Source organism: Adiantum capillus-veneris, chromosome 12, assembly GCF_014529385.1.
Source record: "Adiantum capillus-veneris isolate H3 chromosome 12, ASM1452938v2, whole genome shotgun sequence".
Lineage (NCBI taxonomy): Eukaryota > Viridiplantae > Streptophyta > Polypodiopsida > Polypodiales > Pteridaceae > Adiantum > Adiantum capillus-veneris.
This window is the reverse complement of record NC_140942.1, coordinates 75,187,245-75,207,445: the sequence shown is the minus strand read 5'-3', so window position 1 is coordinate 75,207,445 and position 20,201 is coordinate 75,187,245. Positions and strand designations below refer to the sequence as shown.

The following is a 20,201-nucleotide window of genomic DNA, read 5'->3' as shown; positions in this document are numbered from 1 at the left end:
CACTCACCGAGTGACAGCAGACTTGCTAGCCGGCATGACACATGGCAGATAGCTCCGGATTTGGCGTTGAGAGGCCGTACGAAAGATCCCGTATTTTTCGCCGCAAATCCCGCCGACTTGCTGACGTGGCAGAGCGTACAGATTTCCGCTTTTTATGCTGCTGTACGGATTTTGCACTGGCTGAGATTTTGGGACAGCTTTTGGAACTTGATGCTTTATTTTAGAAGGCTTTTCACTTACAGCTTTTGGGGCTCTGCTTTTGGGCATCCCTTGTAACTTATAAATAAGTGGGCAGGGCCCTCACAACTCAAGAGCATCTGGACGCTGAGTCTGAGAGTGAGCACCCTCCCACTCTCTTGTACTTTGAACACAGATTAATACAAAAAGGAATACCGAAAGGGGCGCCAAGCATGGAACTCCGCCGGGCCGTGTCGATTGAAGTGTGAATTGTGAATTGTTTTGAAGTGAATCTCTGCTGTGTCCCGGTAGAATCTTGACTTGAAGTGTCCAAGTTTGTTACAGTCGGCTTCGGCCATTTCAAAATTAATGAAATCCAGTCTCTATGTTTACTCCATCTATTTGAAAGAATCGAATGATGAACAACGAACGAACATGTCTGAACTAGACAAAGAACGACAAGATTTTATGCACACATGCTGACTGTTTCTCAGAAGGCCTGCCAGGCGAGGTACCCCCATCTTGTTATGAGGACCATACTATTGATCTGATTCTTGGAAGCACACCACCAAACCGGCCACCTTACCATGTTAGCCGAGCCCAGAATGAAGAAAGCATGAACTAAGTGAAAGACCTTCTTGAAAAGGGTCTCATCCAACCGAGTACTTCACCCTATTGTTCTCCGGTTTTATTGGTACTTAAGAAGACGGATCTTGGAGGATGTGCATTGACTATATAGCTCTCAATAAAATCACTATGAAGAACAGATTTCCGGTTCCAAGGATCGATGATATTCTTGACCGACTTCAGGGATCCGCTTGTTTCAGCAGGATTGATTTGAAAAGCGGATATCATCAGATTAGAATCGCTTTGGGAGATGTCTACAAAACAGCCCGTCAGACAAGCTTTGGTTTATAAAATTTTTTGGTGATGCCTTTTGGACTTACCAATGCTCCAACGACTTTCAACCGAATGATGGATAGGATTTTCTGAGAGCATTGATCTTTTGTGGGCACTTTCTTTGATGATATTATAGTTTTCTCCAAGGATGAAGCAGAACATTGATACCATCTGCTACAGGTCTTTCAGGCATTGCGTGATCAGAGATTAGTTATCAATGCCAAGAAGAGCGAGTTTTTCTTGCCGGAGATACACTTACGGGGACACATCGTCTCAACAGCAAGAGTACAGATTGACCCGGCCAAGATTGAGACTATCCGCGATTGGCCAGACTTGAAGAATGTTCATGAAGCTAGAAGCTTTTTGGGCTTGTGTTTTTACTATCGGCGCTTCATTTGGAAGTTTGCAGAGGTAGCTTTCCCTTTGCATTTATTGAATCAGAAAGGAGTCCCTTTCTCGTGGGGACCGACAGAGGTGACTGCCTTTCAGACACTTAAAGAAAAACTGACTACTGGACCAGTGTTGGCTTTGCTAGACTTGCAAAAGCCATTCGAAGTTTATTGTGATGCTTGTGGTCGTAGTCTAGGAGCGGTCTTGATGCAAGAAAGCCATGTAATTGGTTATGAAAGTAGAATGTTTTCAAGGCCAGAATTGGTAGCTCAAATTTATGAGAAAGAGCTATTGGCAGTGATCCATGCTCTTACTTAGTGGCGACATTACCTACTCGGAGCCGATTTCACGGTCTTTACTGATCATAAGAGTTTACACTACTTCTTGTCACAGAAGCAGCTTTCGGAAAAGCAGACGCGGTGGGCTAACTTCTTGTCACAGTTTCACTTTCAGATTGTCCATGTTCAGGGATAGAAGAACTTAGTGGTAGATGCATTGTCTCGGAAGCCCCTCGTCTTGGCTATTTCCGCGATCTACCATAGAAGCTTCGAGGATATGGTTGACCAATACACCACTGATCGAGATTTTTTCAATGTTTCCACTTGGATATAGAATGGGGAGATAGTGCCAGGATATTCCATACGGGATGGCTACTTGATGAAGAAAACAATGTTGTGTGTTACACAACCGTTGAGGGAAAAGGTTTTGACTGAGTTCCATTGTCCACCTTTTACGGGTCACTTCGGCATTGACACCACCTTGAAAGGTGTGGAGCGTTATTTCGTTTGGTTGTGACTCAAGAAGGATGTGGACGACTTGTTCGTAATTGTTTAGTATGTCAAAAGGTCAAGTTTGACAGGCATTACTATAGCCTCTACCCATTTCCACCTGCCCCTGGGAAAGTATTGCAATGGATTTCATCTTTGATCTCCCGAAGACACAGAGTGGGCACGATTGCATTTGGACCGTCATTGACAGATTTAGCCAACAAGCTCATTTCATTCCAGTGAAGAAAACAGTCAAGCCGGACCATTTAGCGAGATTGTTCACTGCACATATATTTTGATTACATGGCATGCCTGAGACAATAGTCTCCGACAAAGATCCCCGATTCACGAGTTTGTTTTGGAGGGCTATTTGGGAGAACATTGGCATGCGGTTGCAGTTCTCGTCATCATTCCATCCGCAGACAGATGGGCAATCTGAGATTTCAAATTAAGTTGTTCTAGATTTATCGAAGTCTTACATCTCTAATCGGAAGACTCAATGGGAATTTTTTTTGCTTTTGGTGGAATTTGTCTACAACATCACGGTTCACTCTTCGACGGTTAGGCGCCATTGGAGATAATTGAAGGTGCTCAGAAGGTTCCACCCTTTCTCAGCACTAAAGACAAGATTTTTGAAGCGGACCAGTACATGAGGGACTTGGACACTGCTTTTGCCAAGGTCCGGGAGGCTTTAGAGAAATCTCAAGAACGAAACTATTCGACATTAGATGCGAAGTGGATTGTCACGTGACACATCCAACCCTATGTGTCCGTGGACAAGCTACAACATGATCAGGGTTCAGCCAGTCCAGTCAGTCTAGATTAGAGGTGATCTAGCACTTTTGTGAGTCTATCGTAGACCGTGCATGCCCAGTCACTTAGTGTAGATGCATATCCTCTGGTTGCACACAGCATGATCATAAGCATTCCCATCAGAATCCATTAGAATCAGTTAGGGGAATTTTCCAGTGCATTTATAAATGCCTATTTTACCTATTTTTGACATTTTTCACTTATTATTTTTAAGTGACTTTTGTTGGAAAGTAGGTAGGGAAAATTGAGTAAGTTTGTATATAAGCAAACCTAGACTAGCACTATTTGGCAGAAGAGGCAACAGGAGCCAAGCTCAGTAGGCAACTTCTCAACAAGACCCCTTGGCGGTTTCCCCCTCCAAGCAAGAAGAACCATTAGCATCCCCTGGCGTTTCCATCAAGGTGGTTATCGCCATACCTCCCAGCACTCAGCGTTTTGCATCAGGCAGCCATCGCCAGCAAGTCCAATGCATAGCGTTTTTGCATCAGATCTTCACCACCGGCATATCTCAGCCCTAGCGTTAGTAAAAGCCATCATCGACATCAGTTTTGGCCTAGCGTTTTCAGCATGTATGAGCAGCGTTTTTCAGCCATGAAGAGCTTGCAGTTTCAGCCCTAAAAAAGTAGCAGATTCAGCCCGGGAAGACCATCAGTTTTCAGCCTAAAGAAACCTCAGTTTTCAGTCCTAAACCTGCAGATTTTCAGCGACAAAGACCCACAGAAACAGCCCCCCAAATCAGCGTTTTTGGATTGTAGCAGAATTCAGTCCATAGCGTTTTTGGACAGCAGATAAAAGATTGCAGATTTCAGCCCTTCGGTCGGTCTCGTCATCACCGTCGCCATCGCCGACATAGCCTAGACTTGCATCAATCACATGCATTCCCATTGTACCAGTTTATGCAATCATAAGTAGACCACTCTCGCCGACGAGAGTGGGGCCTTCGGAGGAGGGTTTTACAACGTCTCTGGTGTCGTATCTCTCTTCTCTCTCTATCTCTCAGTCTCATACACTTGCACACACACTGTCTATTCACTTTGTTTGTGATCATAGCATTCTCTCATTAAGAACGGAAGGCTCTCCCTTCCATAAGAACAAAAAAGGAACCTTGAGCACAGTTCAGAGCACTCATCTTGAGCAAAGCGCAAACATTCATTCCGCTGCACCTGACATTGGTATCAGAGCTTTGGCAGTGTTCTGTATCACTCAAGGAAAGAACCACAAGAACCACATAATTTTTTTTTGCTTGTTGAGGTCGCACGAAGCCAAGTTCGCTTGGGCATGTTGATTACTAATCGTGTTTTTGAAGAGTGACAGGAATCCCAAGAAAGAAGGGCTTGTCCAGCCTCCCCTTGTGCCTCTTTTCACTCATTGAGAGCGGACCGTGCACTTAGCGGCCGGCCAATCGACGTGAGGTGGGAAAAAGCAACCTTGGTGTGAGCGCAAGGCCGCCAAGGGGTGCGCCCAGAGAAAAGAGCAAAACTCGGGTGACGAGAAGATCCTTCTCGAACATAGATTGGAAACGAAAGAAAACCTCAAGAACCTCAAGACCCTTAAGAACCCAAGAACCCAAGACCCCACAAGAACCCAAGTTCCTCGTGAACTTAAGAACCCAAGACCACAAGAACCCACGACTTCAGGATGGTCATCACTCGAAGCGGAATGGATACTTCGCTTGGAGATGATGAGCATGAGAGAGGCGAAGAAGAATTTTCCCCACAAGGAGGTTTTTCTGACCCTCCCCCTTTCCCATCTACGTCAAGGATTGCACTAACTCCTATGGAGGCTTTAGACCAGATGTTTCTTGAAAAGAGGTTAGAACGCGAAGCAAGGAATGCAGAAAGAATGGCAGAAATGAATCGCAGACACCCAGAAGACAAAGCAGAAAGAGAAGCAGAAAGAAAGACAGAAAGAAAGGCAAGACAAGAACAGAGCCAGCGACGCGTACAAGAGTGCTTGCGACTTTTTTCTCTAGTGCAGGCACCGATGTAAGAGATTCAGGAGAGGAGACTCTCTCAGTCTCTTCTTCTCCAAAGCATGACACACATGATAAGCATGATGATTTGGTTGACAATGACAAGCATGATGATTTCCATGATGATCAAGATGTGAGTTGTCACAAGCATGAGGATTTTCATATGGTGATTGTTTACAAGGATGATGTGTTAGTTGATATTTTCTCTAGTGAAGCTAACCTCATTGCAGATGCGATCCGTCACGAAGAACCGATCTTGGCTCTCGAGCCTAGGTCCAAAGACCCCTCACAGGAAGTATTGTGTTCGCATGATTGATACGCACGCATTGTTCGAGTGTTTCATTCGTGATCGTTTCCTGTATTTTAGTCGACGTCTTTATGTGATCCCTTTTCCTAGGCATGACATATTGTCCGTTAAGCACGTTTCACTCATGAATGAGCACGAATGTATGCGGATTGTTCATGAAAAGCTGAAAAGTATTCATTCATGGAAGTCACATTCCATGTCTCTTCCTTGGCACGATACAATTGTAGAAAGAGCACTTGAAAGTATGAGCACCAAGCATGGGCATTTCTGTTGTGAATTGCCACAGTTGATTGCTTTAGATCAGAAAGACAAGATTCGCTCTCATTGTTTGCATGTCTTGGATGAACGGTTTGGCACTCCGTCTCTTTGTTCATCTACATTGCATGCACAGTCTTTGAGGAAGACAAGATTTTTTCCAGTCACTTTACATGGAATAGGTATGCTCATGTTTTGGTGTTGGAAATGGTTTCAGGAATTTTCAGCCATGGAGATTCTTGAAGAAGAAAGAAGCATTGAAGGAGCCATAGAAGACTTCTGTCGCTTTCAACGCGGCCCAAAGAAGCAAGCGTTGCAGACCTTTATGAAGTTCAAGTATCGCATGACCCACACATCAGAGTGGGCTGGCGAAGAGTCCCTTATTCTGGATGCTATTGGCGATCTTCCTCGATGCCATACAGTTCGGTTCCAGTACCTCACTTTTAATAGGAGGGGATGTCACGTGACACATCCAACCCCATGGGTCCGTGGACAAGCTACAACATGATCAGGGTTCAGTCAGTCTAGATTAGAAGTGATCTAGCACTTTTGTGAGTCTATTCGTAGACCGTGCATGCCCAGTCACTTAGTGTAGATGCATATCCTCTGGTTACACACAGCATGATCATAAGCATTCCCATCAGAATCCATTAGAATCAGTTAGGGGAATTTTCCAGTGTATTTATAAATGCCTATTTTACCTATTTTTGACATTTTTCACTTATTATTTTTAAGTGACTTTTGTTGGAAAGTAGGTAGGGAAAATTGAGTAAGTTTGTATATAAGCAAACTTAGACTAGCACTATTTGCCAGAAGAGGCAATAGGAGCCAAGCTCAGCAGGCAACTTCTCAACAAGACCCCTTGGCGGTTTCCCCCTACAAGCAAGAAGAACCATTAGCATCCTTTGGCGTTTCCATCCACCTTATCGCCATACCTCCCAGCACTCGGCATTTTGCATCAGGTAGCCATCGCCAGCGAGCCCAATACATAGCGTTTTTGCATCAGATTTTCACCGCCGGCATATCTCAGCCCTAGCGTTAGTAAAAGCCATCATCGACATCAGTTTGGCCTAGCATTTTCAGCAGGTATAAGCAGTGTTTTTCAGCCATGAAGAGCTTGCAATTTCAGCCCTAAAAAAGTAGCAGATTCAGCCCAGGAAGACCATCAGTTTTCAGCCTAAAGAAACCTCAGTTTTCAGTCCTAAACCTGCAGATTTTTAGCGACAAAGACCCACAGAAACAGCCCCCCAAATCAACGTTTTTGGATTGTTGCAGATTTCAGCCCATAGCGTTTTTGGACAGCAGATAAAAGATCAGATTTCAGCCCTTAGGTCGGTCTCGTCAGCACCGTCGCCATCGCCGACATAGCCTAGACTTGCATCAGTCACATGCATTCCCATTGTACCAGTTTGTGCAATCATAAGTAGACCACTCTGGGCGACGAGAGTGGGGCCTTTGGAGGAGGGTTTTACAACGTCTTTGGTGTCGTATCTCTCCTCTCTCTATCTCTCAATCTCATAACTTGCACACACAGTGTCCATTCACTTTGTTTGTGATCATAGCATTCTCTCATTAAGAACGGAAGGCTCTCCCTTCCATAAGAACAAAAAAGGAACCTTGAGCACAGTTCGGAGCACTCATCTTGAGCAAAGCGCAAACATTCATTCGGCTGCACCTTACATGGATGAAGGAGGAGGACCTAGGAGATACTTCTCAGAGTTTGGAACTTTACCTTAAAGCATTCGGTTTAGCATAGTCTACTCCGATAGAACCCCGAACTGAGCAAGGTTGAATCTGGTGGAGCGGGATTGCACAAGAGGGGAGTCTCTCTGCTCCTTTGTCAAGAGATTACCTCGATTGAACAAGGTCACTGATGTTCCCTTTGGGTTTCAGGGATACTAATGGGCTGACAGTATTTTACTGTATGACTTTATTAAACAGAATTTCCGAAATTGAATGTGATTGATTCGTACTCTCTCATTCGACTTGTTTGAGTGCAGGAATTGAAAGACGAAATGACTACAGCATTTCGGTCTCATAAATCTCTATAGACATGGTCGCAATAAGGATTAGTTAATTCGGCATCAGTGAGGTCTCGGCATCAGTGAGGTCCCAGATGGATCTGGATGCCGTTACTAAATACATTGCTAACAATCATGGTTTGAGATTTAGAATGAATTTTTCTGTGATTGATTTGTCATGAGATGTCGTGTGATGTCTTGTGATGTGACTGTCGTCTTTGTACAAGTGCTAGATGTGTCGTCTAGTGTGTCGGTACTCAGAGTCAGTGTCTACTGAGTTGGTTTTTGGCCTCAGTGTGTTTTGCAGGCGTAATCGAGGGTGATTACAATTCTTTCAAGAAGGGGGTATGTCACAAACTGATGACGTGGCATCGCGTACGACCCTGTTGACTTGGACAAAATTGTACGAATAGGCAGGCTGACGTGGCAGAGTGCCACGTGGCAGCCAATACGGATTTCTTGTTTCTATGCTAACATGCTGATGTGGCAGCAGCACGGATTGCCGCTTTCTGCGTTGACATGTCAGCTGTACGGATTTCCACAATTTGCATTGTTGCTTTTACTGGCAGATTTTTGACCAGTTGCTTTTGGGACCCCATTGCTTTTGAGGCTTTGCTTTTAGCACCCTTGTAATCTTTATAAGTGACCAAAGGGGGCTCACTTCTCAGAGCATGTGGACGTAGAGTCTGAGAGCAAGCGCCCATGGGAAGTTGTACTTTGCTTAGAGATTAATTTAAAAGAAATAACGAAAGGGGCACCAGTCTTTGGGACCAATCTCTCTTGGCATGGAACTACATCTGGCCTGTGTCGACTCTCTTAATTGTGAATTGTTTTAAGGAATCTCTGTTGTGTCGCGACAGAATCTAGACTTGGGGTGTCCAAGTTTGTTACATTAGATCGGAGTCGAGGTGTCCACCGGATCACGAGCCCGTTTGTCTTCATTGCATCTTCGGATGCCACCTTTGATGCCTCCTGAGGTTGATAAAATGGAAGAAATACTCAAATCGAAGGAGATTGTTTATCATCAGGAGCGGCCATGAAAGTTCGGAAAGATTACACTGAAGCAAGGTTGCAGCCGTATGTACGTATGATACCTTTCTGTATGGTACTGTACGGTGGCAAGGAAAAATTTTGGGCAAAACTCTGCATGCATCATGGCGGACAATTGACGTGAGCCCTTTGGTCCTTTTGCGTGGTCTGGAGAGCAAATTGAAAGGTGTGCGAAGGGTTACTTCACCTTATGATTTCTAGAGAGCAAGTTCCTGCAAAGAATTTCATAGACAGTCACAACTTCACAGACCTTTCAATGAAATATGGGTTTTTTACAAATTGTATGTACCTATTACGTACCTGGAAGGTGGTTCAGTACGGAAGTACGTTCTACGTACCTGAAACATGCCGTACACTACGTACCTTTCCACCTTGCATTGAAGTATTTAAAGAATTATTCTACTTTAGAGACTTGGTGGATGGTCGAGTAGGAATTAGCATCTTTTCCCGAGATTCTAGAAGGATATGTACAAGCACTACAGTTGAGGATGACTGCTTAGAAGCCAGAAAGACGTTGCTAAATGTACTATTTTCTTATTTTTCTGAGTAATTTTTGTTTATTGAAATCAAGATATATAAATGTGCACACTTGAATTGTAAAGATTAGGAACTGTAGATCTATTGGAATTGATAAAAGCCATTAGAACGGACAACTCTGATGTGTCATATGATGGGTGACATTAAGCATTGCGAAGTTGACTGTTAGCTCGGTGGGAGAGACCTTGAAGTGGGTACTCCCGATGTGTCACGTGATGGGTGACGGGAGCATCAGATAGGGAATATTCCATTGGTCTGGGAGGAAATCCGATATGAATACGCGTAAAGATACAGGCACAAGAATAAAAATGGTCTCTGAGAAGTTTTTCCTAAAAAGAGGAATAGTTTTAAGTGCTTTCCAGGAAAAACAGATGCTTTTCCGCGAGGAATTTGTGTTTGCATTGCACTTGTGCCTGAGAATTGCATCTAGAGACACTTGGAAAGTGTTATGTGGTATCAGTTTTCAGCTCACTGAGTTTTATTGAGTTTGAAAACAGGTTCACATATTTTATTAAGTGATCGGCCGCCCACCTAACAAGTGGGCAACCACTTAATATATTTAAAAGCCAACGGGTCAAACCACCGATGGCTTGAACATTGATATGGGGTCCAAATCAAGTATTGGGAGCACCACTTGCCCCTCTCGGCCGCTTACATGCTTCTCTCTGATTGAAGCATGTTGCAGCACCCTCCACTAGACTAGAAAGCTGGAACTTTTGTTAGTGTGGCTTGCACAACATTCGTAGACTTGGTTGAGTCCTTGGTAAAATTATTGTCATTGCTTTTCTTTTGCCTTTGTCGCTTTGAGAGCTCTTTTGGATGTACAATTTCGAGACAAATGGCCAAGCATTCCACATTTGTAACAAAGGCTCGCGGACTTCTTTTTAGTTTCTGATGTAGCATATGCCGATTCATCAATTTTCAAAACTCAAACCTTGCATTGGGAGAGTAAGTCGGCTTCCTCTGTCACAAGACGGGCACCACGTGCCAATCGAAAGAACAGACTGAAACAAACTTTTAGCACTTCAATAACAACTGAATTGAGAGAGAGAGAGAGACGACACGCGACACGGAGTGGCGGAATTCCACCCCAGAGAGTATTGGCCCCAAACCTTGGCGCCCCTTTCGGTATTTCTTTATATTGCATCAACACAGTACAAGCCGGTACTCGAGACTCTGCACCTTCTCCAGGAAGCATGCCAGAGAATGAGGCCTAACCTCATATTTAAAGGCCCTTGGCCTAAAAAGCAATTACAGTGAAAAGCCTTCAAAACTCAAAAGCTCCTAGTCCAAAAAGCAATGCCAAAAGCTGCCAGCTTTTTGTAAATCGCGCTGGTGTCCGTATAGCAGGCCACGTGTCAGCGTGCCACGTCCGCAAGTCAGGGTTAGGGTTAGGGTTAGGGTTTCTGATGTTAGGGTTAGGGTTAGGGTTTTGGGTAGAATTAGGGTTTTTGATTTTAGGGTTAGGGTTTCAAAAGAATTAGGGTTTTGGATAGAATTAGGGTTTTTGATTTTAGGGTTAGGGTTTCAGCAGAATTAGGGTTTCGGGCAGAATTAAGGTTTTTGATTTTAGGGTTAGGGTTTCGGGCAAAATTAAGGTTTCTGATTTTAGGGTTAGGGTTTCAACAGAATTAGGGTTTCGACACGTTAGCAATTTGTTACATCCTCCTCAATGGGAAAGTGTTGAGATCATCAAAGTCCAGTTTCCCCTTCGTGATGTGTTCCCCTTTGTGATGTGTAAGCGTAATGCCTTCACAACTATCTCGTACTTCTTAGGCAAAGTCGTAAGTACCAAGGTAGCTAACTCGGTACTAGTCAATGCACTTTTCGAGAGTTGATCATGATGACCTTCCCCTTCATAAAAATTTTCATAGGAGTCGTGGCTTCAAACTTGACTGTCCAAGAAGGGTGACTGCTCACATTGTAGAGTCTTGATGAAAAATATCTCCAAGCTTTTTCCACATATCACTAGCAATTTTCAAAGTTTGTACCATAGGAGACATTTTTATTGTTAGTGCATGAAGAATGGTAGACATGGCTTGCGCATTGCTCACATCCCAATCAACTCATGATTGAAGAAACTCGTCGTCTTGAAGTTGAGTCCACCTATTGTCTTGGGATATCACAGGTCTTGTCTTTGAGCTGGCGACAATGTCCCACAAGCTATGCGTAGAAACCACGGCTGTATGATCAATTTCCAATGAGCGTAGTTGTCTCCGGTCAACTCTGTCCCCTCTCTTCAGGTACGGGCCAAGGCCATGCCACGCCATCAAGTTGTGGCACCTTGAGGCCTCCGCACAAGAAGAGGAGTCAATTTTTCAGCAACCGAGGAAAACATAACTGACAGAACACATCATTCTACCTCTTGCTTAAGATGCTTTGTAGTACAGGAAACAAAGATGAAAAGAAGAATGTTACCCAAGCACAATTAACAGGAAACTCAAAGAAGTCAAGACACTGATGATTGACAGTTGCTCAATTTGGAATACATAGCCCTTGAGAGCGAAAGCAAATGGCTCTAAAGCTCCAAAATGCCAGCAAAAGTGAGGCTGCCCTTGCAAAGTGCATGCTGAGTGAAGACCTTGCATTTTGATTTATCTGTAAATAGTGAATGTGCGAAAGAAGACGAGTGTGCCAAAGATTTGGCCAGGTAGTTATTGAGTAATGTTGACAGAAATTACAATGGTGTGAAATACTAGTAGCTAGTAGCATACAAGAATGCAAATGAGTAGTCGTTTAAAACTTTAATGATATGATAGCTAGCAGGACACTACATACCCATACAGATTGTCCCACAAGTCCTAGCTCACAAAGAATCAGGAATTGGTACTTGCAATAAATCACAGGTGTATGGGGAAATGCAAACTTGCTTTATGGAAAATGGCCATTTCCAGTCATGCTTTTTGCTGTCGTATTGCATCTTATGTTGTTTGCTTAACGACTTGATTTGTGCTGTGTATTGTGCAGGCCTCCTACAGAAGCCGATTTGCACTTGCGCTTAACGCTGAGTTGGTTAGTGTGCAATTTTTCTTCCTTTAATCCTTTTCTCAGCAGCCACAGATGATGGATCTATCAACATTTGGATCAATTTTTTCATGCATATGAGATGAAAACAACGCATTGCTACCTTATTCATTATGATCTTGAGAAGAGTTTTGAACATCTACTGGTGAATTGTCATGCTATAGGTGCAATGATTTCTTTTCTCTCTTGCTTTACAGAATGCAGAGCAGCAAGAGATCAAGGAGAGACTTAAACAGTGGCCGAAGCAGAAATTAGAAGAAGAGGGTGTTGCTCTTTTTGATCTTTATGTGCAGCATGAGGGCCGCTTATATAGGTAATTTACTAAATATTCTCTAATTGATAATTTTTGTGCCTGATATTTCTGTCTATACTACACAATGTAAACAAAAATTTAAAAACACACACACTTTTTTTTTGTAAATCGGATTTGATTATTTACAAGTGGGAAACCTCAAACCGAGGAAAACCCACAGAAGATACAAGAGGCGCAGCTCTATGAGGCTCCGAGGGCTGGAAACAGGCAAAGTAAATTCTATATGCATCAAGAGTAATGTCCCCCGCCAGTCTCCGCAGTCTCAGTTTGCAATCCTTTTTGCTTGGGTCAGATTTTGAGTTCTATGGGCCATCTGCTGCCATCGCAATTTCTTGATGTTTCAAGGCACTGAGGTTGCCCTATTTCCCTATTTTAATTTTGTCGCTTGGCCAAGCGCTGCATTTTGCTTATGAGGCTCGTCCGTGTTGGAAGGGAAACGGACCGAAGAGCAGCCGACACCTGTCGAATGAAGGATCTAGAGCAATGACAATCCCACAATAAGTGTGGCACAATCTCCTCGGGTGCACGGCATCTGAAACAACAAGAAGGCGCAATATGCCGTGCATGCAATGTGCTACCAATAGGTAAAGCTCCCACCAAGCAGCCCCAGAAGATATTACGTTCCTTCAGAGGGAGATGACTCTGCCAAATGCTAGACAATGTGCGCCTCCACCATAAGGACGACTTGGACAGTGACCACAGCTGAATACCATGACGCACAATCCACACATTAGATTTCAGGAGAACGTAGACAATACTGGCTGAAATGCATTCCAGGCTGACATTGGCAAGATTCCAATCCAAACAACGGGATTCTCCATTCAAAGGAGGAATAGGTGAGAGATTAGCATGCGAATTTCTCACCAAAGAGGAGAATAATGAGGTCCCAATCCAAAAAGAGACTTCCCAGCAGAGAACGGTAGAGCATGACTGGTGGCATCCATCACTTGATGCACCTGGCATATCCCTTTTTGAGAAAAAAAAATGCTTGACAAGGAGAGCGCTGGACCAAAGTGCAAGAAAAAGCCTTGCTCCAATGCAGGCTCTCCAATCGGAGGGAATTACCAAGAGACGATTGCCGGCCATGCCATTCCAAATGCAATGTGATAGCCTTCCAATCAAGAATGAGAGAAGAAGATGTGCCCTTCAAGCTTGTCAAAAATGACCTCCCAATAGGCTGAATGCCAATGACCAAAGGACGGAGTGACAATATGCGCAGACAAATGTGATACCATAAGTGACCAAGGTTGTCGTTGTGCCATCAAGACCGGCAATAAGGTAGCTTTCTGTGCCAGAACATGACTACGGAAATCCAAAATATTCAGCTCGCCAAGGCGATTAGGAGAGCACAACTTGTCGATGGATAACAACGGGAGACCCTTTCTGCGAGCTGAGGTGCGCCAGAAATGCTCCAAAATACTAGACATGAGGAATGCAAGCATGACCGAGACCATAATAACAGAGGTAAGTAGAACTGCACATAAGCCATAAGAATGCACTGGACAATCTGGAGTCGCACATGCCGAGGCCAAGTGGCACAATTTCCAAAAATTTAACTTGTAGTGCAGACGTTGGAGTACCCAATCCGTTTTCTGTGTAGCTTACGCATTCCAAGCGAGGGGTAACCCAAATGAGGAACTATGACGTATGGAGGAACAAACTCCCCTGGCCACAACAGCTTATGCCAATCATACTTATTCAAAGGAAGCAACTTAGATTTACGAAATTAACTTTGAGGCTTTCTGCCAATCCAAACAAGTGAAGGGCATGCATAATTTGCTCCACATCATCATAGTGTTGCGAGGCATAAATAAAGAGTCATCCGCATAAACCTGACTAGCAAAGTGTTGCTCAGATGGTAGTACCAGGCCATGCAATCTATCAGTAGAAGTCGGAACATCCAAATATATAAGCAGGGGGTGAGTGGCGATTGCATAAAGCCGTCCCAGAGGCTCTAGAGTTTGTGAGAAAGCCAGCCAACAAAACTACCGAAATACTATGTGCATATAAGAAAAACATAACAGGGGAACGCGCGGTGTCTGAAATGTAGTCCCAAAGAACAGTATCAAAGGCCTTTTCAATGTCAACCTGCATGGCCAATACATCTTGCCGAGTGGATTTTGCATATTCCATGCCAATGATGACATTCGCTAGGTTATCAAAAATTTGATAGCGAGGAATGAAGCCATAGTGAGATTGATGCAGGCCATCATACAAAAAGCCCTTGAGGTGATTAACAAGCATTTTAGCGATCAATTTATAAACCACAGGCATGACTGCAAGTGGCCTCCAATGAAAGAACTCTTCACACAACGCATGCTTGAGTATCAACTTGAGCAAGCCTATTTTCTAAGAGGCGGGCAATGCCTGCTGCTCCCACAGCAAGGGCACCTTTAGGTCATCCCAAAATGACAAGAAAAATTCCACAGTAAGACCATCCCAACCGGGAGCTAGCAAGCTGGCATACAATTCCGACTTTGTGAAAATGGCTTCCAAGTCTTGAGCTTACTGTAGTGAAAGAATGGGAGTAACATGCGTTAGGAACAATTGACGCGCTTGGCAAGCTTCTCGTGTGGGAGGTAAGGGAACCTCAAAGAGCTTGCCCTAATGCGAGTGCAGAGCGTGTGCCAACTCTTGTTAGGAAGAAGTCCACTCCTTGGATGGAAGTTTAATTCTCTTGATAGCTTGAGACTGCCGAGAATGATGCAAGTTCTGGAAGAATGTTTCGAAGCACAGCCTTTATCAATAAAAGCCTGTTGGCGAGCGGGAGTCTGCTACGTGGCCAATTTCCTCTCATCATTATGGCGTAACATACTGCGGGCAGAAAGAAACTCAGTCAACTGAGTCTCAGTGAGAGAGGAAGTGTTGGCTAAGTGCATCAACCTTTGACAAGTATCTTTTGCCTGCTTAACTTGGTCTCGCAATTGTGAAAAATAAAACTTGCCATAATCTTGGACAACACATTGAACACGCATAACAAAGCGAAACCAGCCTGTGTCCATATCAAGATGCATCCGAGAAGCCAAAGGCGGGATGATATTCCCAATCATAGAGCGAAAAAGGTCATGCTTAAGATAAGCATTATTGACATGCAAAAGACGCTTCTTGGGAAGGGAGCCATCAACAGAAAAGAATCCAAAGTGTAATTTCAAAGAAATGGGAGCATGACCTACTGAGAGGCACAGGGTATAATCAATCCTCATATCACATACAAAGTCATCATACTGCTACATATTGAAAAGATACCAGCGATCTGGGTGAGCGTGATACATAGATTGAGCATTATGTTGCAATGTGAAACTAGGGTCATCCGCATTCAGAAAAGACCATAAATCCAAACCTTGACAATTCAATAGTATTGTCTGCGATATTCGGAGCATTATTAAAATCCCCATAGAGAAATGCATCGGAATGCCAAGAATAGAGGAGACAACACTCCACAATCATGCTCGATGAGTAGACGCTGTGTATGCATATAATCCACCGAATTCAAATACTTCCCCATTAACAATACATTGGATAACCATCCATCTCATAAGCTATCCAATAACTTGCAAAGTAGGAAGTTTTTCGACAAAATGATGCTGGTTATGCTCTTGAAGAACAACTATGTCTGCCTTACATGTATGTACATAGTGCAAGTGAGTCGCCACTCGTCTTGGTTGCATAACCCCCGCACATTATATGAGATGCAATTTAAAGAACTATGCATTCTGTATAGTATATACAGTGGGTGAGGAAACAAGAAAAAGAGACTCAAGCACCGATGCCCATTGGAACATCCTCATCTGCAGTGGGCTCATGAGGTGACGTAGCATAACCTGGACTACGAGTGCTCAAGACATGGGCACCTTGCGATGAAGAGGCTTCCCCTGTAACCACTTCTTTGTAAGAACGAACAACCCTATCCTAGGCGTTACGTCCCCAGACATCAGGATGGGCGCCTGCAGTTATGTCCCGCCAGTGTGAACATGGCCCTTTGGTTATGAAGTCCTATAAATAGGACTTGAGTCTCATTTGAGAGACATCTTGTGTGATCACCACACTTGGACTCTTGGCCATTGGTGCTGGGCCCGCACACCCATTCTGGTGTGGGTTCGGTGGTATGGGACATTGGTCCTTACGGTAGAGGCTAGCCCGCTCGGCTGCAGGGTCCCAGGCTCGAGGGTGAGCCCGTATTGGCTCTATGGCTGGGAGGTGAGCCTGATGCCTGCTCACTTCGTGTGTCTAGGTGTGAGTTTGGCTTGTGTCATGTCATGTGTGCAGGATGGATCCGGCGAGAGACTAAAAGACCGGACTCGTCTGAAACCTGAAAATCTCATGGGGGGGGGGGGGGGGGGGGTAAAATCACTGTAAGCTTCTAGGAAACCTCCTCGAGGGTGGCTTATCTTCCCCGTGCTCCTATTAAAGTGTGCCAGCGGGCGTGAGTTTGACTGGACTGTCACCGTGAGCTCTCTCTCGCGCACAAATCTCTCTTTCTCTTCCTCTCTCTTTGCTACATACTCCCGCATACTCTCTTTATGTTAGCGCCATGGCGTCACACGATGCTTCTCCGCACGAAAATGGCGCCGCTAGCACGCATCAACCCATGGAGAAGGCCCCTCTTTCTCCTCCCGATTCTACACATGCACGGGCTTCGTCCCGAGGGTTCTTCTCCCCCGTCTTTCGCCTCAAGCGCGTCTCTCGTTGCTATACTGCAGCAACAGTTAGCAGAGATGCAGAGGCAACCTAGGGAGTTATGTGCCACGCAGGTCTTGTTTTTGCTCGTGGCCATGAGCACTTTGCCTCTTCAGTTCCATCCCAACCCCTTCAAAGGGGAGTCCGCCATCGACTTATGGCTGGTGAAATGGACGGCCTGCTTTGATTTGTATCATTTCTCCGCACGAAAATGGTGCCTCTAGCACGCATCAACCCATGGAGGAGGCGCCTCTTTCTTCTCCCGATTCCACACACATGCACGGGCTTCGTCTCGAGGGTTCTTCTCCCCCGTCTTCCGCCTCCGACGCGTCTCTCGTCGCTATATTCCAGTAGCAGTTAGCAGAGATGCAGAGGCAACTTGGGGAGTTTCGTGCCACACAGATCCTGTTTTCGCCCGCGGCCATGAGCACTCTGCCTCTTCAGTTCTATCCCGACCCCTTCAAAGGGGAAAAGAAGGATTGTGAGGAGTCTGCCATCGACTCATGGCTGGCGAAATGGACAGCCTACTTTGATTTGTATCATTTCATTGATGCCCAGCACATTAGTCAGGAACAAATCATGCTTGAGGGCAAGGCATATGCGTGGTAGCTTGGGTTTCGACCTAAGCCAACGACTTGGGCAGACTTCCAGACGGTCTTTCGTGCTCGCTTTGGCAAGTCAATAAGATCGAGTGCCTCAAGAAGCTGTTCAAGTAGGAAATGGGTAAGAAAATCTTGGACGCTTACTCACACGAATTCAAGGATTTCGTCCACAAGATGAAAGCCTTGGAGAATCCGTAGGTTATATTGCAGATGCTTTGTTTGTTTGGATTACCGCAGGCTTACCAAAACGAGGTATTGTGGAATCCCGTCACTTCCTTAGAGGACATCTACAAGTTCGCCAAGAACTATGACAACACCTTGGCGGCTTCAAGAGGTGGTCCGACGAATGGGGAGATTGCTTGCCGTGGTCCCTCCACGTCAAATACAAGCGTTCATACGCTTCTGCATCCGCGAGTCCGTCATCGGACCTTCTGCAGAAGAAACCAATGCATGACGGCAAATCCAAGGCAACTCGCATGGAGGATCAAAAGAGGAACCGCTGTTTCGACTGCCACCAGACTGGCCACTTCCGCGGTGACAAGGTGTGTCCAAAGTCCACCTCCGCACCGGCGACTACCTTGGTGAACGTCGTCGATAATCCAGGTACTTTGTCTTTTGCTGATTCATAGTTTTTTCACGTTAATGTACATAGCTGCCCGGGTTGTCCTGTTAATAAGGCTGTATTTGGTCAGCTTGATCTTCTCCGCGTTAAAGGAGAGATCAATGGCCATGTAGTGACAATCTTATTTGACAACGGCTCTACTCATAATTTTATCTCTTCTTGTGTGGTACAGGCACTTAAGCTCAACATGTCACCCATAGCCCATCCGTATGTGGCCTGTTGTGCAGAACGTCGGAGCGATCAATGGACTGAGGTTGTGCCGCGACTCGACCTCCGAATCCAGCGTTACCACGAAGTCTTGGACTTTCGCATCGTGGGCCTTGAGCATGTAGATGTTACACACACGCGCACACACCCACGCAAACAGGCTGACAACTGTTGCTCACGAATTGGCTGGCAACTGCCCGTTGTTGTGGTTCGCGTCAGCTCTGATAGGTCGCGTGCAAATGAGGGAAATCCTCAACTCTAGCACGTTGCACAGAGGATGCGCAAGGCAGAACTGCGGGCTGCAGTAGGGTTCACAACAGAGGGCTGTAGTAGGGCTCGCGACAGAGGGCTGCAGAAGGGTTCCACTCTACCTCTCCACAAAGACACACACCCCAAATCCACACACACACACACACACACACTTACACACACACACACACACACACACACACACACACACACGTGTGCCAATCTGCCCATGAAGATGCATGCTAGACAAATGCCATAATATAAGATACATCGACAAGTAGCATACATTCTATACATAATTCTTTCAAAGATAGTTCTCGGACTTGCACATGTTCATGTATGCATACATATGCATAAATCTATTTGCTCAAAATTTTATATGCATGCTACACTTATGTGCACCAAGTTTTTATTTCATTGTTTGTGCATGTGCAGGTGCTTGCATATGAACATAATAACACTACAAATTAAGTATGCATGTATGCATATTGATTTTGTACACATGCATATATACACATTATGCATGCATACATGTGTATGTGTGCATGTGGATTTGTAAATATGATAGTATTTAAAGGTAAACTCTAGGTTGTGTGAACACAAGCCATTTTTGTGGCTATAGGCAACTTTTGTATATATTATAGGCAACTTTTTTATATATTCTTTGTCACGTGACACATCCAACCCTATGTGTCCATGGACAAGCTACAACATGATCAGGGTTCAGTCAGTCCAGTCAGTCTAGATTAGAAGTGATCTGGCACTTTTTGTGAGTCTGTTCGTAGACCATGCATGCCCAGTCACTTAGTGTAGATGCATATCCTCTGGTTGCACACAGCATGATCATAAGCATTCCCATCAGAATCCTTCAGGGGAATTTTCCAGTGCATTTAGCCTATTTTACCTATTTTTGACATTTTTCACTTATTAATTTAAGTGACTTTCCAACAAAAGTAGGTAGGGTAATTTGGGTAAGAAAATATATAAGCAAACCAAAGTTAGCACTAAATGGAAGAAGAGGCAACAGGAGCCAAGCTCAGCAGGCAACTTCTCAGTAGAACCTTGGCGGTTTCTCCCTCCAAGCAAGATCCCAAGCCTTGGCATTTCTCCAAGCAGCATACCTAGCGTTTTCTTCATCTAGCACTGACGCCAGCAGTACCCAGTCACTAGCGTTTTTGCATCAGGTTTGCATCGCCAACAGAACCTTGCACCTAGCGTTTTTGCAAGGCATCAGCTAGCGTTTTTGGAACACAGCAGCTGGCGTTTCTGACATCAGCAAGCTTGCGTTTTCAGCCTCAGCCACAGCGATTCAGCAACA

At 44.7% G+C, this 20,201-nt stretch overlaps 1 protein-coding gene across 3 annotated transcripts in view; it reads left to right on the top strand.

Moving 5' to 3' along the window:
* LOC147445965 (uncharacterized) overlaps nt 1-20,201 on the top strand; it is a 184,735-nt gene that overhangs the window by 26,816 nt on the left and 137,718 nt on the right. For 2 of the 3 annotated variants that reach the window (XM_086525292.1, XM_086525291.1), the window contains exons 2-3: nt 12,157-12,201; nt 12,411-12,526. In XM_086525292.1, coding sequence (XP_086381418.1) covers nt 12,157-12,201; nt 12,411-12,526 — 161 coding nt within the window. Of the gene's footprint in view, nt 1-12,156; nt 12,202-12,410; nt 12,527-20,201 lie in introns of those variants that run through there. The other variant, XM_086525293.1, reaches the window with a different exon arrangement.